This window comes from Protopterus annectens, chromosome 11.part0 (genome assembly GCF_019279795.1).
Source record: "Protopterus annectens isolate FY-2018-M chromosome 11.part0, PAN1.0, whole genome shotgun sequence".
Taxonomy (NCBI): Eukaryota; Metazoa; Chordata; order Ceratodontiformes; family Protopteridae; genus Protopterus; species Protopterus annectens.
In genome coordinates, this window is record NC_056745.1 from 1021546957 (window position 1) to 1021571737 (window position 24781).

Consider the following 24781-nt stretch of genomic DNA (forward strand, 5'->3'; position numbering starts at 1 on the left):
TCGCCTTTTTGCCTATTTTATGCACCCCTACATATAGTCATCCCTACTGGCAAAACTCCATTCTCATGTGGGCTTAGTTTTTAGAATACTTTGTCACATTATAAATATAATATTCTGTATGATTGTTGTTATTCTGTTTAAAGAACTCCATCCAAATCCCTACTATCTCCTTATTTCTTGAACTTCCTCCATGCCTTGTCATTCCTCTTCACTTTGAATTATAATAACCTTGTGTTTGTGTTATGCATACAAGTCTTAACTGTGCAATTCTAGTTCAAATCAGGTAACACTAAACCACCTTGTTCTACTGGAAATAATAACTTATCCCACTTAATTCTTGATCTCTACCGCTCCCAGCAAATTCCTTCAGCTCTTTATTAATTATTATCCACAATGTCTCCTATGGTTGATTAAAATATGCCTGACCTATACATAAAACTAAAGGGACTAAAACATTTTAACTGCTTATATCTTACTATCCATAAACAGCAGCTTACAGTTTCACAGTTTTTATATTACCTTTTATTTAGTCTCTAATCACATATCTTTAGCTGCCATAGTAAGACTTTTTAATCCATATTCCTAAATATTTCATGTCATGGTAGCACCATAAATATGGACATTGGAGAACCAGTTTGTGTGTGGGCATATAATGTACTACGGCTATACCCTTTGTTTTATGTTCATTAATTCTATATTCCAAAAAGACGTAAAACTCTATCAAAGCATTCCACAACACTGAGATGTCTTTTTCTGGATATCAGGTACAAAATAATGCCATCTGCAAAAGATAACTTGATTACCATACCAATTATATCCTTGAATTCTGGAGTCCTTTACTTTCTTTGCCAGTTGCTCTAAATATAAAGCAAATGGCAAAGAGGAAAGAGAACATCCCTGTTTGGTTCCTCTGTTCAAACATAGCTTATCAGATAGGAACCCTCCCACCTTAATTTTTGTCTATGATTCTTCAAATATCCTCCTAATTAACCCAATTATTGTATCAGAGAATGCAAACAACTACATTGCCCTATTTGGTTTATGGTTTATTACCGTGTCCTCAAGATGGACTCTGTTGAATCCACTTCGCTTGAAACCCGAACCCCGAATTGGCAATGTCAAACACAGATATTACAGAAGTCCAAATCTCACCCCTATCTCGACCCATGTTAATGCTCATCCCAAGATCACATTCGATTTGTATTTCAGCAATAAGGGATTTCGGCATTGTCAGTTTTCACGAACGGAAGTCGATGATACGTCCATTCGACCAAGTCCACTTCAAGAACATGACAGCAAACTACCCTATTCATAACATCCTAACTTCCTCTATCAAATGTTTTTGCTGCATCAAGGCTGACCAACAACAATATTTTCCTAAATTCTGCTTCCTTCTGGATCATCTTTCTTCTATTAATGTTTTCAAATGTCAAGACTACTGAGCTCCTCTGTGATCATTTCTGGAAAGCCCACTCCTAGTGACAACAGTCTTCAACCCAGCATTATGGACAGTTGGATTACCCATGTATCTCTTGCCAATCTTGTTGGCTTGGATCTCTTGAGGCAGTGTAGCAATTGCCTCATGTACAGAGACAACCCTCTACTAATAACACAATTCAATAGAGTGCAAGACATGTATTTACACCAAGAATCTAGAATCCATGCTCTCTCTCACTCAAAACAGTAGCACGGAGAAGGTTGTGAACTCACCCACCACTACATATTCACATATTACCACTACTCATACACATACCACTACTCACACATGCAGTACGCATCAAACATGTAAGTGTACATACACAGAGATTTTCTCGAAAAACATACCAAAACACCAAAGACCTCCAAAACACAAGTCTGCTACTGCTAACAGTCTCCACAGCACCCATGGCACACAGCAACATCAGTGTCTCACCCACCAAGCCCATTTGATGTAACACTCAAAAAACAAGTTTTCTTGTCACTGGAGACACAAAAGTGAGACACACATATGTCCCACTCACCAGGATGGACAAGGAGAAAGTCACGGTCAGCTGCCTGCCCAGTGTTAAGATTCGCCAAATCATGCTCAGGTCTCTCAGCAATAAGTACTACTATGACTCTGTCATAGCTCATGTTGGTGTGAATGACCTGAGATATACCTTGCTGGACTATATGAAGGGAGTCATGATCAAGCTCTCTGAGTATGTGTCCCAGGCAGGTATGTCCCTAGACCTAGAATGATGCCACAGTATAAACAAAAAATGATCGATTTCAATAATCAGCTTCGTTTTTGTGTCATTACAAGGGGATCCAGTTCTTGTCTGCCTGGGAAGCCATGGTCGACAAACCTCACTGCTTTACCAGAGATGGTTTACACCTAGCACCCCTAGGCTTTCAGTGGCTGGCAAAGGCTCCTGCCTCCCCCACAGAGCCTTTTTTAGGCATGGTCTCGAAAATAACATTGCCAATGTGAAATTAACCAATCAGAACAAAATAATGGTGCTAAATGCTAGGAGCTTAAACCAAAAACTGCACTCCCTGGAAGCACTTCTGTCATTAGAAGATGTAGATGTCTGTGCAGTCACAGAAACCTGGTTTAAGGCCTCAGAGAGTATCCCAGCCCTGCAAGGCTACAATGCCTTCAACACCTTTAGACTACAAAATGAACGTGTGAAAACCAAAGGCGGCTGTGTTTCAATCTATATTAGAGATAAATTCACCTCCTGTCTAGTTAGACTGGAGATACACCAGGTCCAGGATATGTGGGTAAGACCCCCCATTCAAGTCCTAGCCAGTTATAGATCCTCTCCATGGGTCACAACACCCACAAAGCCTATTTAACTAAACTGAAGACAACCCAAATTGATTTCAATTATCCCACCATCAAGTGGGAAACCTACTTTAGCCCAAACTCATTAACACAAATGCCCGGGAGCAAATTGTTCATACCCCAACAAGAGTAAAACATTCTAGATCTGGTCCTCACCAACATGTCAAACAGGTGCTCTGCTGCAACTGCTGGACACTCATTAGCTAAAAATGACCACAAATCAGTCACGTTTGAACTGACACCAGAACTCGCAAAGGGTAAAATCAGACTAAAAAACTTCACCATATGCATTCCAAGCCACACTCCAAGCTGAAAGTGGCAACTTACTGAAGCTTACACTAAAGCCCTGTACAATTACTTGCATAAGTGTATAAACTTGGCTGTACCACACAAATCAAAGCCAGAGCCCCTAGTAAAATCAAGCTGCCATGGTGGACTTTCAACATCAACAAACTCTTCAATAAACGCAAAAAGTTGCTGTCCAAGAAAAAAAAGACAAAGATCCAACAATGGAAGAGTACCCTCCTCAGTCTTTACAGGCAACTAAGACAACCTGTCAAATCCTCCAAGAGCTCCTTTGAGAGAAACCTAGCAAGCACTGCCAAGGATAACCATAAGGCCTTTTACAGCTAGTAGGACCCAAGCATGTGCGGAACTGGTGGCCAATAGTATCACACACACTGACCTGACAGAGATAGTGAACCTGCTAGTGGATAGGTTTGGTGAAAATTTCACTCCTTTATCCCCTGCTAACTTACAACAAATCCTCCCCCAAACTCCCCCCCACCTCACATTTCTGAAGAGCATGTCCTCAAAGCCCTGTCCAAGGCAAAGAACATGGACTCTATGGGACCAGATGACATCCCATTCTAAACAGGCTAAAACATGAACTAGCACCACAACTAAGTACCCTTTTCGATCACAGCCTAGCAGAAGGGAGAACAGCTACAGTTATTCCCCTCCACAAAGGTGGCCTATCAACAGACCCAGGGAATTACAGACCCATAAGTCTGACCAGCCTCATATGTAAGGCCACGGAATGTATCATTATGGACCTCATAAAGATATAGGTGACCTCCAAACCCTAGATCCTATCCAGTTCGGCTTCTTGAAGGGCAGATCCTGCCTGTTAAATCTGGTGAATTTCTTTGAAAGTGTGACCAAGGCCACTGATGAGGGCAAATCTGTGCACACAGTATACATTGACTTGGCAAAGGCTTTTGACACAATCCCACATTCAGGCATTACCAATAAACTTAGCAAACTGAATGTAAATCCCTTTATTGTAAGAAGGATTGCCAACTGACTCACAAACCAGACACACACTTTCAAAGTGGGTGACTCCACATCAGCCATCAGACCTGTTATCAGCGGGGTGCCACAGGGGTCAGTGCTGGGCCCCCTACTGTTTGCTATATACTTCTAAGAGGTTTAGGTCAAAACTAAAGGGTTGTGACTGACCAAGTACGCAGATGACTGCAAACTAGGTACAATCACTGAACCCCCAAATGATGTTAGTATACTCCAGGAGGGTCTCACACAGACCAACGACCAGTGTATTAGTCACAGTCTCAAACTGAATGCAAAGAAATGCATCATCACTCCCTTCAGATCAAATAATGTCCCTTCACACTATCAAATCAACAGTATCCTAAGTACCCATGAAGTGGTGAGGGACTTGGGATCAAAGGTTGACCTCAACCCACTTTGACCACCATGTGTCTACTCTTGTAAGGAAAGATTTCCATGTAGCTCACTTATTCGTAAAGGCAGCACCTTGAGAGCAAAAGAGGTTATAAACCCCCCTATACTTGGCACTTATACGGTCCATTATTGAGTATAATTCCCCATTAGGTATGCATGGTACTAAGCACCTGCATTAATTAGAGAGACCTCAGAGTTTTCTAATAAAGATCATCAAGGGGCTCCAGCATGTGCTTTACATGGACGAGCTAAAGTCCCTGTAACTTGGTATCCTTTAGACTTCTTAGGAGAGACTTATGCCTGGCTTACAGAGCAATCCAAGACCCAAACCTAATGAACTTACTGCATATCAGAAAATCAAATGGGTCTAGAGCTATGCATTCCAGGGACATAAATATGGCCTGCGACATAAACAGGACTTTCTGGAAAGCCAGATTTATCTCCCAGCGACTGCCACATCTTTGGAGCAGGCTACCAATTCATGTGAAACAGAGCACCTCTATGAAGCTGTTCAAGAGGAACCAGGACAAGTGGCTGGGGCACAGACCTCTCAACCAATCAGAGACAAATTTCAACAGAATCAGGGACAAGTCAAGAAAAAATCAGGGACAATCAGGGACACTTTTAAAATATTAGTGCTATTAACTTGAAACACTGACAGAATCAGAGCATATGAATTATTACACATTTTCTGAAATAAAAGATGTCTATAACTCTTAATTATTGTCTTTATTCATTAAGTGCAATTTTGCTTTTGCTCCAAAAGTCACTAGTTTTAGGAGGGATTAAGAGGGGCAGAGCCAAAATTTGAGTCAAAATCAGGGACAGTTGAGAGGTATGTGGGGCACAGTAAATTTTTACCGGGGATAGCACTCAGAACCCTCCTGGAAATGGGCAGTCATCACTAAATGCAATCATGGGCACTGACTAGTACTGCTTCTATGGTATTCCATTGGGTTGACATGGCTAGGCTTAAAATGACCTCTGGATCGATAGGCTAATAATCTCCTATGATCCTATGTTTGCCTCCCTTCCACAAAACCACAGTGATCTGTATCCATCAATTTTGGTAGCACCTCTGCCACTCTCTTAGCTAATATAGATATGAACATTTTACAATAATAGTATAAAATTGAAATAGGTCTAAATAAAGCTGCATCTGACAGGTCTTTATCCTCTTTGGGTAATATAGCCAGCACAGCTTTCTTCCAAGATGTTGGTGCTTCTCCTCCTTTCAAAATACTATTAAACAAAATCATAAGAAAACCTTGACATTGTGGAAAATGAGGTAGGGTTACTTACCATTACAGCTTGTAACTTAGGCACTCTTCTTGTAGAAGTCAGAGCTATGAGTAAAACAGTCTTCCATGTTAAGAACCTCAGTTCAGCCTGATTAGCTGGTTAAAAATGAAAAACACTAAGCTTAAGCACAAAATTCCTATTCCAAGGAGAAGTCACCTGTTTCCTAGGTGGCCAGATATAAAAAAAAAAAAACTACATGACTTAGGAATAGGAAGAAAGAGGAGGGATCCAACGACAAGAAGAAATGGCTGACAGATGAATCTTGAGAAAAGAGTAAGACATGCCTTAAGAAAATAACTCACATAAATCATCAAGAAACAAAGGCAGCCAGGCCTTAGAAGGGTCCTGGTCCTTGCAATGACACTAACAAGAAAATGTTTTCCACTTAAACATATTTATCTTTAGTATAAATAACAAGGGTACAAGCTCAGTGGCAGAGCATTTGACTGTAGATTAAAAGGTTCTCAGTGAAAATAAGGCACCCCGTAAATGATTTATTTAATGGGGGGAAAGAGCTGACATAATGGTTAAGATGAAAATTTGGCTAGGCTTAAAATGGCCCCCAAGGGCAGCAAGCCTATTATTTACCTATGGACCTATGACTCTCCAGTAGTAGTTTTTTTTTAGCCTCCTTCAGTAACTGATGCATATCCTCAGAAAATAAGGTACCTTAAAAGACATAAAAATTCTATAATGTGGGTAAGATTTCAGGTCTGAGTGTATCAAACAACCTAAATCCAGTCTATGAGGATGATTGTGGCAATTTACCCTTGGCCATTCTCAAAAGAAGGAAGAACCACCACTATATTTGGAGAGTCCTTCTGAACCTTTAGACCACCACCAGATATCAGTGAAAAGAGTGGAAAAACAAAGAAACATTCCAACCACAGGAACGAAGAAGCATCAGATTTGCAAGGAATCCTGAAGAATTTCTCTAATTCTTCGTTTTAAAAGGAGGTAAATAGATCTACTTGAGGTGTTCCCCACAGCTGGACCAATTCCAGAAAGATTCCCTGGAGTGCAGTTCCCATTTATAAGGGACTGCCCTGGTCCTGCTTATTTTTTCTGCCCCATTTTGCTATGACGGTATGTGTGAAGCATTAGAAATCAAACTGAGCTAGGCTGCAACCTCCAAGGCTATCATAAGTCTGCAAATAGGGTAAGATCTGTTACCTCCATTTGTTTATGTATCACATCACTGTGTCTGTGAAAACTTGCACAGGTCATGGAAACCACAGATGATTATTGGCTCCCAAAGCACTTATAACTGTCATCACCTCTCTTGATATTTACATGCCTATTTTGTCTGTTTGTTCCACAGCCCTTGCACTTTCACCCCTTTGAACACAGCTTCCCACACCAGGTCTAGATTCTGAGAGAACTGGTCTATTCACCACAGAACCTTTCTTCTTACAAACACCAGAACTGGGATCTGAAAAGATAAAGGGTGCAGATGCTGAATCCAAAATGAGAATGTTTCTCATGTGAAGTCTGGTCAATGGAATCATAAGAATCACAGAAGCCAGAGTACTGAGAAATTCCCTAGCATAAACTTGGTTTTGATTGGAAAAACTCAGGAAAACCATTGGAACATCTCTACTTTCTCTGGAGAAAAAAATGTTTCCCAGTGTAAAATCTAAAAGAAATACCAGGAAAATGATTCTGTGAGAAGGGATATGAGCAGATTTCTTAAAATTCACCTGAAAACCCAGACTGAGCTGAAGATTCTAAAAGCTTGCTAAGGAAACCGACAACTGGAAAGAGTATCTAAAAATATTAAACAATCGTACAGATATGAAAAAATATGAATGCCTTGAAGTCTGCAATAAGCAATTAATGGACCCATACACTGTAAATACCCTTGAAGAAGTAGCTAGTCCAAAGGGTAAGACAGAGAGCTGATAATACAAGCCAGATACAGAACATTTTAAGAGACATCTGAAATGTTTGCAAATGGGAATACAGTGGTAAGCATCTTTTAAGTCAAGCTTTACCATGAAGGCTAGTAAAGGGATAAAAGGTAACAGGTTCTGAAAAGATAATATTTTGAACTTTGGGACCCTGGCAAAAAGATTGAGAAAGGAGAGGTCTAACACATGCTTCCATGTCCTTTTCTTTGGCACCTGAAAAATTACTGAATAAAACCATTCTGCTTGATTGTTTGTCAGACACTTGTTCTATGACTCTCTGAGATTACATTTGCTCCAGAACTGGAGGAAACAGAGATATTTGGTTTACTGGGCAAGGAAGAATCCCCTGGAAAGGAGGGAGGAACTGAGGAACTCCAATTACAAAGTGTATCCCCCACTGAATGACTTTCAGAACTCATTTGTCTAAAACAATTTGGTTCCACAAAGGAAGGTGTATGTATAGAGAAAGGAATAATTGCAGTTCAGGGGGGAGGGTCCAGAAGAGGCAAGTAGTCACTGACTTTGAGAGGCTTTCCCTTTCTTTTTGGAACTTCTTTTTGGAAAATCCTGTTTGTTGACACCTTCTTGCTTGAATTGCTTTTTGAAAAAGGGGAGCTGAGGGTAAAGTAACATTTTTATTTGCTTTAGAAAAGGAAGGGTGGAAGTTTATGGAAGATTTGGTTCACCCCTTGAATCAACTTTCCTGTCTTGTCAAATTTCTCAAGCACCTCAGCTGCACAAGGGTCAAACAGAACTTCCTTGTCCAAGGGAAAATATTAAAGTACAGTTTTAACATATTCAGGAAAATTTTGCGAATGTAGCAAAACAAATCTTCTCATGACTGACCCAGAAGCAGTAGCCCTGAAGACAGTATCTGCAGCATCATTAAGGACACTTTAAGGCATGTTTATTTACTTAAAACGCAGACATCAAAGTGGCATTCAAAAACGTTTTCACCTCAGAAGAGGGAAGGTTAACTTTTTCATGTTCCAAATGATAAAAAATAAAACTTTAATACGTGAGCATGGCACTTCAAAATTTTAAATAAAAATTGTTTTCATTCCGATCTCATTGAAAAAACTCTTTTAATTTCAGATAAAGTAAAATCTAAAAGTGACACCCTCATCAGAATCAGAATCTTCAGGTTGTGAATAAAATCTGGAAGCATAACATTCTCCCACCATTCCCTGCTCTTCATACTGAAAATTTAAGTCAGAAAAAGAAGGAACTCCTTCTCGTCTTTCCTGAAGATGAAGTAGGTGAAAAAAAAAAAGTAAAATTAATTCATTAGCAAATCTTCCCTGTCTACTGAAAACAGAAATAGGGGGAGCCAAGTTTTTTTTACTCCGTTTTCTTTTCCTGGGAAACACAGTGGAAAAGGACTAGCTTAAAGCAGGCACACTATTCTGAGGCTTATGTTCCCCATCCCAGCTATGTACACCTCCACCTGCCAATTCCCACAAGATCAACAAGAGTGGTTCTTTTTTGATCATGGAGAGCAACCTTGCAGCCATAGGATGTGTCTATACCCCAGTCCTTAGTGGCTGCAGCTGCTACACCAGATGAACCGAAACAAAACAATGAGCAGTCAGAGAAACCAAAGTCCCAACAGAATCACCATCAGTGGTTGAGGAAAAATCAGGAATCTCTGACAACTTATTTCCTCTTGCAGATGGAAGAAGCAAAGAGAAAGAGAACTGCTCCATATGCCCAGCAAAAAAGGAAGCCTCTTTTTCCCTGACTTTTTTTGAAGTAGAAGTGGCAGAGTCAGGGGTAAGCAATCCCTTAACTATCAGCTTATTATGCCTATCAGTCAAGGACCTAGGACCAAAGTTCCTTACATATGCTGCAAACCACATCTAGACGTTCTGGCCCCAGGCACACCACACACAAATCGTGGTTATCATAGGACTTTTATATCCATACTTGGTAAACTTTTTTAAATGTCTTGTCCATCTCCAAAAACTGAAACATTTGGAACACAACCAATGTTTTTAAGGTAGAAATACCCTACAATTTCAATAACTATATATATATATATATATATATATATATATATATATATATATATATATATATATATATATATATAGGTCTACTTCATAACACTGAAATAACATAACGTTGAATTTCATAACATTCAGACCATAACATCGAAAACCCAAAACATTGAAAACTACATTGCACAAGTAAATACGATCCTCTCCACCTACAACACCTAACACATATACTTTCCACTACATTTCTGCAGGGGGGGGGAGCTCTGCCCTTCATACACCCCATATATTAAATATACCAACTCTTATATCGCACTACAGTGGGAAAAAAAATAATTTCCTAACCTCAGTGTATAGAGAGGTTAGGAAATTAAGTTTTTTCCACTGTAGTGCGATCTTGGAGATGGTATATTTAATTTACGGGGGTTGGGGGGCAGAGCCCCCAACATGGGGAGGTGCAGGGGATCTTGCCACCCTGCAGAAATGTAGTAGAAAATTAGTTAGTTACGTGTTGTTATAGGTGGAGAGGATGTTATTTACACATGCATTGTAGTTTTCAAAGTTATGAAGCACACTTTCAATGTTCTTAGTTTTCAATGTTTTGGGATTTAGATGTTTTGGTCTCAATGTTGTGAAATTCAACGTTATGAAATTTCAATGTTATGAAGTAGACCCATATATATATATATATATATATATATATATATACATACATACATATACATACACACATATACATACACATATATAGTTTTTTTTTTTTTTTAATGACTAGAGAACATTAAGCAGCCCGCCTAACCTCTTCAAAGGAGCTGAGGCAAGGAACTACATACATCAGGTGTAATGCCAAGAACAGAAGTGTGTTAAAATAATTTTTAATGGACAAAGATTAAATAGAATGCTAAATTTACCAATATTAAGACTTAGAGACAACCCAAGATAAGGAACGTTTGAAGGAGCACTTAGCTATTATGGTAGAACGATCGTTCACTATGGCATCAAATGAGATCTTTGGTAAAGAAGGGTACAGGATGATTATGGGAAAAAAAATGTCTGAGAGAGCTGGAAGTTAGAAGCAATAGCTAATAGCCGAATCAGATCCTACAAGCAGCTCAATACCTCTACCCAACAGCTGGATGTGATAGACAAATGAAATAGGATACATTTATTCACACAAGTTCTACAAACTAAAGCTGCAGTTCATTGTCAAGCACTTTTGCAAGAACAATACACAGAGGAAACTAACCGCTGAAGGACATTTTGATGCAAATGGGAAACAACTAACATCTCACCCTTGGCAGTTCCTCATCTCTCCATACTATACTACTCTGTTTATGCACTGAAAATGTCTTAAGCCATACTTTTATTAACTACATGCAATTGTAATTGTTTTCTACAGTGCATTACACATTCTTCTCCAAGCTGTATAAACTACTACACTAACTTTCTCTCCGTTCTGTAACTCTTGGGCTGTGGCTAAATGGCTTCATGTTGGATCTGTCCACTACCCTAGTTAACAAACCTAAAAAACATAAACTAATTAAACAAAAAGAAGTATATCATATATTAATGGTAAGGCCCTAGGTAAGGGGGTAATTCACCCTTGCATCTCAAGCTAGTGTGCCAAAAATAGATATTTTAGGGTAGCACATGTTATATGCTGCAGCACATCTTAAGCAGAAGCAACAGAATCTTATGCTATAGGGAAGTTTGGTATAGTGCTCCAGAAAGTTTCAGTCTCCATACTTTATGGAACTCATTCAAAATCCAATTAGCATCATAAGTAGCAGCAAAGACATGACAACATACCCCACTAATCCAACTAAAAACTATGTCTACAGTAACATCAAAATACGTATGTACAGATATGAAAAAAATAAAGAGGTGGAATGATATTTTATATTACATTTTCTACAATAAACCTTTTAAAAAAATTTATTACACCTCATTTTAAAATCATATTCCTATCGTACTCAGTAATGGCATAACAACTAGTGATATAAAGTCATTAACTCATTACCATTATGCAGTATTTGTCTGCCATACTACAAGCTTTGTATTAGTAACAACTGATTACAAAAATAATTTAATCAGGACTGTTATTACTTAGACTTGTTAACTCAGCACTACCATTATGCACCATTTGTCACTCATACATTTAGCCTCTCTTTTCAGAAGGCAGAACCAGAACAGCATTCGTCTCATTATTTTTCAGTAAGAGAAAATACTGCCTTAAAGACTCATAATTAGTGTTAGTCCAGCAGTACTATCTCTCTAAGAAGCGTGACAGTACATATCTTTCTGAAAACTCTTCCATGAGATTTAAATCTTCAAGGTCTAAACTTTCAAGATTCCAAATTTATTTAAACAAACAAATATAACAGCCTAGTAAAATGTATGGGTCTATATTATAATAGCAAAAATCCTTTTAAGCGAATGTGAAAACACCGACACGTATTGGGCGAACCACAATTATGCCGAACGTAGTAAACCGCAAAATTCAAAAAGTTAAAGTGTCATGGTTGGCCCATCTGCGGTACAGCTTCGTAAGGTAAGTGTGCGATAGTTATGGACCTTCGGGTTAGGGTGCGGGTTAAGGTAAGTGCATAGATAGGTAATATATGTAAGGTTTAGTGTAGGGTTAGAATTAGGGTTTTGTTAAATGTATGTGTGTGGATTATTTGTTTTGTTTTGGTATATCGCTGTAGGGTAAGTGTGCGATAGTTACGGACCTTAGGGTTAGGGTGCGGGTTAAGGTAAGTGCATAGATAGTAATGTATGTAAGGTTTAGTGTAGGGCTAGAAGTAGGGTTTTGGTTAGTGTATGTATGTGGTTTATTTATTTTGTTTGGGTAGGCAGTATGTACTGGGAGGTGGAGATGGCTGACTATGGGGATTCGACTTTTTGTATTTTGTGGTTTAGTACGTTCGGCGTATTCACAGTTCGCGTAATACGTGTTGGTGTTTTCGCATTTGCTTAAAGAATTTTCGGTAATATAATATAGACCCAAATGTATAATACACTCATTAGGTAGCACACTTTTACTGGCTCTAGCAAGTGCAATAATCAAACAAGATCTTTTCTATTAACCGGCTACTGCCATTGTTTTATAATAATACATCTACCTTGAGAGAAAGTAACCATATGAAATGTAGTTTAGTGGAAATGTCCTTTCAAACAACTCAAATTCCCTTTGGTATATTTCTGTGCATCACAAATATTTGTTTCTGCACAGCAGCTCCATTTCACTTCTGCTCTAGGAAGCATTAAAACAAAAGTTTTATGTATGACAGATAAGAAAGCAGATAATGAATGAAGGTCAAATAGCACGTCAAACTTTCTCCATCAACTTCTGGTTGTCTTCCATTCTGTGACAGCTTAAAAAATTAAATCTCTGTCTTTTCTTCTCTCTCCATTAAGGACTGACATTACTATTTATCAGTGTGCCATCTCACAGTGGTATGAGCCCTGTTCCATTCTGACAGCCAATACCACAGGCCTGCTTGTCTGTCTCGATCACCGATCCCTCTCATCTAGTTGCAAGGTGCTTCCTAATTGCTGTATTGAAATTCACAGCTGTACCTGAATAAACTGCAATTTATCATGCTATGTTCATGGAAATTCATCATACAAATAATGTAGACAGGGAACCTTTACAAGTACAATGGAATACATCATTCATCAGACATGGTCTAGCTGTTCCAATAAAGCAGGATGTGATCCAAGTCTGAGAGGAAGATTTTTTGACAGCTTAAGCTACCTGAACACCTGCATCTAATAAGCAAACTACTTTTTCATGCACTTCCAAACTCTTAAATTTGAAGAAACATTCCCATTCTTCCTCTCTTGCACATACACACTTTCTTTACAACTCATTAAATGATAAAATGCACACATCAAACAGCAATGCTAAATACTAACTTCAGAAACAATTTGACTTTACATTTGGTTTTGTGGAAGAATTCAACTAAAATTATAATGAGTATGAAACCATTTCTAAATGGTGTGCCATGCACAGACATACAAATTTGTCACTTTATGAAAACCTTAACATAGTCATCTATACATAGTTATCATTGTCTAGTAATATATTTCAAAAGTGTAAACCAAATGTCAGAACACACAAATCCAGCTATCACCAGGGTTTCATCTCTATCCATACAAAATGAGATGAGCTGAGAAGAAGCATTAACATATAAATAAGAAACCTACAGTTAATATACAGTTCAACTCAAGAACAATGACCAAGGTGTAACAATATTAAATATTTCCTGGCAAAAGATCCATTGTTGATGAAAGGTTTCAGCACTTGAGTCATAAATGTTATACAGTTCATTAGTCAAGAAAGATTTAAAGTACTAAATGACAGCCTTAAAATGTGATGAATAGAAATGCAAATGTATTTCTCCAAAATTTTGCTGTGGGTAACTGTAAGGAAACTAGTATTCATGAAAAACGGATAAAAGAGAAAATGTTCAGTTTGCATTAAATGTTATAAGCTATACTTTTGATACTTAGTGTTACCACTGAGGAAATAATAATTAAGACATCTCGTCTTCTATCTAGCTGATACATTAATACAGTGAAACTGATGTATTACTTGCATGGGAATGTACTGCAATGTCACAACACAGGCTTATTTAATCAGGTCATCCGTAACAACCACTACTAGAACTTACAGGCAATATCAACGAAAATAAGCCCTTAATTAACTAACAATACTATATATTCAAATTAAAGTGACAACCTGGCCCCATGTGCAAAATAGGACAAAAGGGTTGTGGATGGATGTGGACTGCTAATTAAGTTTTCAATAAATTCTGAATATAACTATACATAGGTCTCAGGATGTAGAAAACCAATACATTTTGAATACAAGTGTGGACATACATCTCAGGATGTACAAGTATTCCTTAATTTACTTAGTTAATGACTTAAGCACAAGCTAAGCAATGCTAAAGAAAATCCATTGAACAAATGTTGATAATAAAGCGTACTGGATGCACAGACAAACCTTAATGTATATTCCAAAATGCAGTACTGACTGGTTAAGCAAAGCATTGTATGGAATGCTGTCCCATTAAATCAGTAAGACTAGTTTAGGTTAAAGTACATAATAAATGGTCCCAAAGTGCTACAAATTATCATGGACTGCAATCACACACACACATTTTCTGTTTGTTAAATCCTGACTTACAGAAGATCCATACTTTTCTTTTGTCAGATGAGACAGAGCCACTGAAATATCAAACAGAATACAAAGGAAAACAAATCTCTTAAATGAAAGATTCCTTTTAAGTGTATTTGCCGATACAACATATCTGCATTTTGTTGCAAGTTGAACCAGTGTGAATGAATCAAACAATTATTATGCAAATGTTTTTCTTGAAACTGACTGCAGTATATGTGATAATTTGCTCATAGTTTCTTTGCCATTCTATTAAATGGTAAAGTGTTCTTTTTTAGTGAAGCAAACAGTTAGAATCTGCTGTAAAAACATGTTTTATTTTTCCTTTACCACTATTTAGAGCAATCTGATGTTCCTATATAATGTTAGAAGCCTAAGAATCTGTTATTCTTGACCCTTCAAGAGAGTGGTTCAGTTAACCTTTTTCTGTAAACTATACCAGTATAAACAACTTCATGGAGAACATCCATACTACATAACTTCCTTGAAGGACTGAGACCCTGATAAGGTGGAAGGGACTCTGCAGGACCCGGTGATCCTACACAGCCATGAAGAATGGAACTTATAGTCTTGATAGGGGTCACCACTGGAAGACTGACCTAATTGTTACAGAAACATCAGCCAAAAATCTGATCACCATGATGTTTCATTAAAACAGTCAGAGAAAATTGCTTCAAACTAGGTTATTGAGACTATCTTTGGATACAGAACTGGGGTGGTGTTCACTGGTCTGCAACTGATGGCCATATGATCCAATGCCAATTCACTGGGCTCAGCCCTATGGTCCCAGCTATGTTTGTGGATATTAGTTACCCCCCCCTCCCCCCAAACAGAGCTATGACTGTGGATATTTGTTACCCCCATCTCCCCAAACAGGCTGTGCAGGTGGAAATTCTGGCAGAAAATGTCAGCATTATACCTCAATATAACTGTGATATGGACAAAGGTAAAAAGCTATGCAGAGTACTCAGTTCTTTTGGGAAATGTGGGTGTATTGTCACTGCAATATCATCTACTACTGATGGTGTTTCTAATGACAGATTTCAACACTCACTCAGGAAATGACAGAAATACTAGGTGAAAGTTACGAGGAGAAATTACCAGCCTGATATGAACCTGAGAGGCAACCAGTTACTGCATATCAGTGCTAATCATGGATTTTCCATAACAAGCACCACACTCAAACACAAGACTGTTCACAATTATACTTGGGAAAACAGCATACTGGGCTGGTGATAACTGACTGAATTTATTATCGTATCATCAGACATAAGGTCAACATGTCCTGAACACTTAGGTTGAGGGAGAGGAGACTAACTGTCAGCTGATTACTACTGGGTGATGAATTGGCTCAGGCAGCCAGGGAGTTAGACACATCTGTGAAACCCAAATGTGCATTGAAGATGTCCTGGGAATGCCTAGCTGATGGTTCTGTGGGGGAGGAATTTGACTTCAGCACACAAATAACTTGACCAGTACCAGGGAGAATGGGTGAGTAATCCAAATGGGTACTTTTTTATCAGACCTCAGTGGCTGAGGCAACAGCTTGGAGTTGTGGATGAAAGATGGTGACTGACAGGAAGACGGCAGCTACATATGTAGTAAAAAGAAAATTCGACATATGGCCAGATCAGCATGAAAGAGAGCGAGAGAGAGTCATTTGCACTGAAATCTTCAAACATAGCAAAGGAAATAATACAAAACACTGCTGAAGACAGCCAGACTATCTTAAATGTTTCACTACAATTTAATCTAAAATATCAAAAAGTAATATCCATTCACATGCTTGAAACTGCTGTGCCTAAAAATCAACAAGTCCAGAAATAGTTTCTTTCCTAAAGCCATAAATGGAAAACTGGAGTTTGTCAAAGAAGGAACTGTGCAAAAAGTTGCAGGTAATAAAATATATTAATTTAAAAAAAATTGCAAGCAGCATATGCATAAATGCCAAAACTTACAGAGAGAAGTTTCCATGTTATTGGACGAACTTGTTTAGGAATTCCAGACCAGCTTAATTTCCGTATTTCATCTGTAATAAATACAAACCATATTTATAATGAATCAATATTAACACCCTAGCAACAGTCATTCCATTATCCAACTTTGTTTCAACCTTAAGCCCACACTAAACACATTACATGAGGGCCTGCTAAGCCTTCTATTGGGCACATAAATGCTTTTGCATGTGTGTCCTGATAGCTACTACACACATACAACTTGGCCTATAAATTACAAGCCACGTAGTTCACTAGTAGATGCAATAATACAGTAAGGGGGCTGTACCACCTTAATCCTCCCACAATAAACAAGTTGGGCTCAACCACTCATTCTCAACTTCCCTCCTCATCAGTTCTTTCAGTGCTCAGGCCCACTCACACCAGGTCATTAAGGCTGCAGTCAGTTTATCATCATATCCATGGAGTTGGTGGATAAAGTCACAATAAAACCCTTCAGAGAAGTCACATTTCGTAACACCCTGTCCTTTGACATTTTGACAGCCACTATCCCATGCCCTTGTTACACATATCAAATATAAACCTCATTTTACTATGGTTGTATCTTGTATGTCACACCTGAAAACCAAACACCCAGTCCTGACACGACATGTACAGCACATTTTTTAATGTAAAATACAGTTTTGAAGCAAACATGTATCACAGCTGAAAAAAGGAATTCAGATAATAAAAAAGTATTAATGAGGTGATGCAATCTGATAGTTACCCAGCCAAAAGTTTAGAGCTCAACAAGGGCATTAACAATCAAGTGCGAGAACTATCATGGTTCTGCAAATAGAGCAAGCTAAGGAAGGCAAAGTGATGAATAACAATCTGCAGAGAGAAAAAAACAGTGTAGTTTACATCTCAGCATTTGTATTTGCTACCAAATTCACCTTCCGACTACCTCCTGTTTTTTCTTAATAACAAAATGCAATAGCTGTAGGTAAAGGAGTTAAATACTAGTTATGCTGGCAGACCACTAAAAGACATGTACAACACCAACAAAGCGATAGTGAAGTCATCAACATCAGCTTCAGTTTCAGTATTAGCTAGAACACAATGCAGCAAGTAAATATGGCATACATGACAACAATTAAGAAAACAGATCTGTAAGGCACTATACAAATATGAGCTGATTTGGGTCTGTTGAAGAAAAGCTATACAACTGGGTACTGCCTGCACAGTTCGCAAATCTGTTTCGCTGAAGCCACTGATAATGTCATGTTGCCTGAATTTAGTTGGTCACCTTCTGTTTGTGTTTGTTCAATTAACTCATCTCCTACACTCCATTTCTAATTTTCTCTTACCCTTAGGCCTATCTATTCCCACTTGTTCAAATTCCTTTCCTTTTATGTTCCTTCACTCTGAGGTTTCTTGCATTCATTTATGTGAGCATTTATTTGTGCTCCTGCTCATACTGTTTTCACTCCACCACCCATTACCTTCTCCTCAGTTCACCTCTTATCATAGCTCTACATGTTTTGTTTTTTTTTGCTTAAGAACCAAGGATAAAGTCAACAAATAATGGGAGACAAAGGCCACAAATGACAGACAATTTTAATTATTATTCCAATTCAGTTTAAATAGTTAACAGACCAACAGGTTTTGCATCTACATGCATTTTCAGAACAATGCAGTGTACGGAACTCTAATGTCTGATGTTACTCGCTGACTGTAATCTTCTATTATGAGGCAAAAATCAAGATGTCCTATAAAATTAGCAACAACTGAGAGCTATGCCTTCTGTTACCTTCTGGTACCTCTCCTCAGTTCACTTTACCTTCTAATCTTAACACTATGCCAGCTACTTCTCTCTCCTTTTTGTTCTCTTTATATAGTCTCTTATCATGAGCTAGGCAATGTTCTGTTCTAGTCAGTGGTGGGCATGACAGATACAGCTCAAGCAAAGCCTGAGCCTAAATACAAGCTCCGTTTGGGTTTATGGGCCATCAAAACCAATAAGCCTGGAACTAGCACAGCCAGACGTACTTTAAGTATCTGATTCAGACCAGACTTGCAGGCTGTAAATGTTCTCTTTTAGTTCAAGTCACATCAGATACTTACTCTGGTTGCCTGATTAGGCTAAAGCAGGTAATCAGTAAATGAACAAATGTCTGTGAGATAAATGCTAGAGACTGGATGCCCAGAGCAGCCAACATTAGTCTTACTGGGTGTCAACAGGAGCAGACACTCCTGATCATCTGAGTCAGTTTTTATAAAATGACCTATGAGAGAAAAACTATCAGGTGCCAGATAAGTCTGTAGGTAATGTTAAAAGTGCATAATGTCATTTAACTACTTCTCACAAAAGTATACATTTCAACTGTACCTCATTATGAGGAACAATCTTCATTTAGAGCCTTAAAAATCTTATTTTCAATGCTCGGTTATCACACATTTACTATTACAATTTTTTTCAAAAGAAACTAAAGGCAAGTAATACTGAATCATATTAATTTCTCCAAAAAACTTCTTAGAAGTAAAAAGAAACATATTGTAAACACACCATGACCTTCCCTGTGAAAGTTGTTAGCAAGCATTATATATTTTATACATTTTCCCCAACTTCTGTAGATCAGCTATTGATATCCAGACTATTACTGATCCATTCATTTCCATTTCACCATTACAGTGATCATATTTGGAGTTAGAGATGCCTGTGATTTGAATGGCATAAGCAAGTGAAAATATATTACTGTGGCAATTATATTTGTGAAGGGGAAGGAGGGAAGATAATCTGTGTGCAAAAGCAAAAAAAAGTACTGAAACGACTACTAATATGATTTCTTCTGGGTGTGGGAAGACCCATTCGTGCATAAAAACAATACATTCCTGTGGCTACACTTATCTCTTTCACAAGTTGATATCAGTGGTACACATTGGCTAAAGGCAGAATGTACGTGAACACACAGGGCATTTATACTAGCAATGTTGAATGATATTGACACTGGGCAAGTTGGGAGAGGGGAGTAGAAGGCATTGTATTTGTCTACTAAGGTAAAATACATTACTGTGGCCATTACTTTTTTTTACCTTCTTCACAGTCTGATAAGAAAACTGTATTCAGAAAGTGTTGGAGGGGGCAGGTGGACTTTCTGTTGAAGCAAAAGACCATCAAGCTGACTTCTCTGGGACAACTGGAATGTGTGTCCGTGGCAAGGGTTCAATACAACTCTGTTGCTTTCCTCTTTATGAACTCAATCTACTTTTTCACATTGTAACATTTATTGTTTTTTACCTATATGGAGCCCTGTCTCAGATGCTTGCATTTTATGTATCATAATATTTGCTTCAACTGTACCAAGACTATAGGTATTACTGATTTATTTGCTGCCTTAGCACAGATGATAGCTGAAAAGAGTAATTTGATTAGTTCACATAACCAGTCAACTGTCAAGTACAAAAAAAATACATCTACCTTACCTATCCAAAAATAGAGAAAAATGGGCAACTCTGACCATGCAGAATATGCTATAAATGTCTTTCGGAACCAACAGGGTTAAACAAAGCAGGTCTGAGATCAGACTGTTAAAGACAGTAGGCATACTTATTTGAACAGGAGTTCTGGGGCTGAAGACACTAAATCAAATGGTTCAGAATAGTTGTCCCTCACCTTTCCCAGGACAACAGTCCCTTGACACCTCATCCTACTGGATAGTAAAAACTACTCCTTAAAAGTAAATCATAGAGCTTGGCAACTTCAAATATTTTCCCCTCAAAGGTTCTACCCCTAACTCACTGAGGCTGTCGTGCTCCCAGCCAGCCAGTAATGACAAGATCATCCAATGAGATGATGTACAGACCACTAAATCATCTTCTTTTATTTGTCCAAGGAATTTGAGACAATATATCATGTCATTGCTACAACTGTTATTACAGAGTTTACTTGGATCAATAATGATATCTTTGGAAGGACTCAGTGAGATAACTGTAGTGGCACCAACGAGAACCAACTTCTGTAGTAGCAAGTTATCCCAAATTATTAGTTTAAGTGTTATGCCTGACAATTAGCACAGAGTATTATTATGGTTATGAGCTGTTAACAAGCTGCTTTATGTAGTCGAGGGTTTAACTTCCTCATACTCCCATTTGTCTACTGGGTGAATCTGAACAAGTCACTTAAGACAGTGTTCTGGGGCAACTGTGAAACTGGGCTATAATCTTCAATGATCTCCTGGACCTCATGCCTCATAATTACCTATAAACATATAGTTCTAGACAATTTTATAACCACCACCACAGGAAAAATGGCACCAGTTGTGTTATGTTGGGTGTTGACAGCACATTACTGCATTACACACACCATGTTCCAGAAATTTAATTGATCCATTCTCTATTTCAGGCCTCTTTCGAACAGAGGAACATTTAGCAAGACAGAGCATTCACCTGAATCCAGAAAATATAATAGAGATGGTTTTCTAAGTGAACCCAAAAAGGGGAAATTACTGAGCATCACTACGAGTGTTGATGGAGAAGGTCAGAATAAGTTGCATTGTGTTTTTGTAGACTTAGAGAAAGCATATGACAGGGTGCATAGAGAAGAGTTGTGGTATTGTATAAGGAAGTCGGGAGTGTCAGAGAAGTATGTAAGAGTGGTACAGGATATGTACGAGGGTAGTGTGACAGTGGTAAGGTCTACGGTGGGAGTGATGGATGCGTTTAAGGTGGAGGTGGTATTACATCAAGGATCAACTTTGAGCCCTTTCTTATTTGCAATGGTGATGGACAGGTTGACAGACGAGATCAGACAGGAGTCCCCGTGGACTATGATGTTTGCAGATGACATTGTGATCTGTAGTGAGAGTAGGGAACAGGTGGAGGAGACCCTGGAGAGATGGAGATATGCTCTAGAGAGAAGAGGAATGAAGGTCAGCAGGACTTAGAATAGATGTGTGTAAATGACAGGGAGGATAGAGGAATGGTGAGGATGCAAGGAGTAGAGATGGTGAAGGTGGATGAGTTTAAATACTTGGGATCAACAGTTCAGAGTAAAGGTGAGTGTGGAAGAGAGGTGAAGAAGAGAGTACAGACAGGATGGAGTGGGTGGAGAAGTGTCAGGAGTGATTTGTGACAGATGAGTACCAGTAAGAGTGAAAGGAAAGGTCTACAAGAGGGTAGTGAGACCAGCTATGTTATATGGGTTGGAGACAGTGGCATTGACAAAAAGGCAGGAGTTAGAGCTGGATGTGGCAGAGTTAAAGATGTTAAGATTTGCACTAGGTGTGACAAGGGTGGACAGGATTAGGAATAAGTATATTAGAGGGTCAGCCCAGGTTGGAAGGTTTGGAGACAAAGCCAGAGAGGCAAGATTACGTTGGTTTGGACATGTGCTGAGGAGGGATGCTGAGAACATTTGGAAAAAGATGCTAAGGATTAAACTACCAGGTAACAGGAAAAGAGGAAGGCCTAAGATAAGGTTTATGGATGTGGTGAGAGAGGACATGCAGGTGGTTGGTGTGACGGAGCAAGATGCAGAGGACAGGAAGAAATGGAAACAGATGATCTGCTGTGGCAACCCCTAACAGGAACAGCTGAAAGATGATGAGGATGATGATGATGACTACTTCTTTAGATACTGCTACCAATGAAATGGTAAGCAAAGAAAAATATCTGGGATCTCACGTCCATTAACAAATATGCCAATACTGCTGTCATAATAAAAAAAATGACTGATTTAAATTGGAGCACTGTTTTTCTATACTGCCCAGTTCATATTTCTCTTTGACACCCAAATTGTGACAACATTGCCTAATGGCCTCCAGATGATCTCATCTATTGCAGGGTAGCCAAACATGCAAGTGGTGCTAATCTCAGAGATCATCACTGTGATTTTCAACAGCTCTTAAAGAAGATAGGTTGTCAGCCATGGTTACACTATTCCAACTGTTTGGAGCATGCAAATTATTAGAGGACCCATGTAAACGTTTAATGGGCCTACTCTCTGTATATAAACCCACTAGAACACTAGATTCTATGGAGGAACTAAGGCTAAATGTTCCTACATAACACAAGGCCTCTATGGACAGGACAGGACTTAAAAACTTGCTGCTCCCAGGCTGTGAAAAGCCCTCCTACCAGATTTCAAAACAATAACTCCCATTCAAGCAACAGAACTGCCTTAAGTGCTACCTTCCTTCTAAATCTAGAAATACCTGCCAGAGTACTGACTAATTTTATAGTTCCAAACACAACAATTTGCAACGTTTCTTCATTTTGTAACTTCCACAAAACTCTGGGAGCATTCTCAGTGTCGATGTAACCTCGCAGCAATATATACTCTACAAAAAAGAGAGAGTTGAACTGCTCTGTTTTCTCAGTCCTATACATACATGATCATTTCCAACCATCTTCATTCATTGCATGTACTTGTCTCAGTCAAAATGATTAATAAAAATAATAGTGCTGCACAGACCTCAAAGTATTATGGGTAATATATGCAGCTTCCCTTGAACAGAGGTAAACTGGCTCATGCTAAGCAAAATTACATGGCACTATGTGGGGAAAGGATTATTACTTTTCAAAACAAGAGAAAGAGGGGAAAGGATTATTACTTTTCAAAACAAGAGAAAGAAAAAAAAAAACAGTCTTAAGCCAACGCACTGACAAGAAAAATTTACAACCAAGGGTACTGGCAACATAGACATTCTAAAGCACAGCATTACCATTGTGTATACTGCCTAATGCAAAGCTTTAGTGGTAACACATGCCCCCCCCCCATTATGTGAACAAGTATGGTTTGCTTTAAGCAGGCTTACATGGTACCAAAGGATCTCTCAAAGCAATCTTAGCAGCTTTAAAGAACAGAGTGGTTTTTCACAGGGTCAAGACTCAACTATGGTACCTGCAAGTCTAACTAGATCTGTTGGTTTATGTCTTACTACACTGCCCTCATATTCTCTGACTTAGAAATAGTGAAATTAGTATTCATATTCAACTTTTGGACTTCACTTAAACATCAGAAAAATGCATAAGCTAACATGCGTATTATCTGTTTAGACATCACTAAATACGGTAAAAATAAATAAATAAGTAAAATGTATGATTCAATTATATAAACCAAAAGTACCAAAGTACTATATCAGCATTTATATAGCTGCATGGAATCAGGAATACCAGACAGGGCAAAATCCTCCTCCTCAAGGAACAGTAAACCTGTCTGGTGGACATCTACAATAAGCAAACTCTATAATACAAGGAAAAAAATTGCCGTCCAGGACAAAGAAGGAGCAGGTGTCTAATTGGGAGTACTCTTTCCTTAGCCTGAACAAGCAAATAAGAGCACTAGTGAAATCCTCCAAAGCAAACTTTGAGTCCAAACTGGCCACATCTACTAAAGACAATCATAAGGCTTTCTTCACATATGTTCGCAATCTCAAGGGAAGCACCCAGATCTGCTCAGAACTGGTGGTTAAGGGCACCACATACACAAACCCTGTAGATATACCCAACCTGCTGGCAGAGAGGTTCAGTGAAAACTTCACTCCTCTGCCCCCCCTCCCCCCATCAGTAAAACAGGACATCCCCAGTAAGTGTCCCCTTTCCTTATCTCTATGGAGCAAGTCATCACTGCCCTCTCACAGGCAAAAAATACAGCCTCCATGGGACCCAATAACATCCCAGGCTGCATCCTACATGAACTCAGGCAGGAACTTGCAGCACCATTAGGCATGCTATTCAACCAAAGCCTGAGTACCAGCTTCGTCCCATCTGAGTAGAGGACAATTACTGTTATCCCTTTGCACAAAGGTGGAGCGTCCATCAATCCAGGAAATTATACACCCATCAGCCTAACTATCCTGATCTGCAAGGCCATAGAGTGTATTATCATGGACCTCATTAGCAAGGACATTGGCGACCTCCAGGCACTTGATCCT

General features: G+C 38.7%; 1 protein-coding gene across 5 annotated transcripts in view; it reads right to left on the minus strand.

The window, feature by feature from the left end:
- Positions 1–24781, minus strand: part of TBC1D22A (TBC1 domain family member 22A) — a 5448426-nt gene that overhangs the window by 4009600 nt on the left and 1414045 nt on the right. For all 5 annotated transcript variants that reach the window (XM_044088378.1, XM_044088376.1, XM_044088377.1 and 2 more), the window contains exon 5: positions 16869–16939. In XM_044088378.1, coding sequence (XP_043944313.1) covers positions 16869–16939 — 71 coding nt within the window. The remainder of the gene's footprint in view (positions 1–16868; positions 16940–24781) is intronic.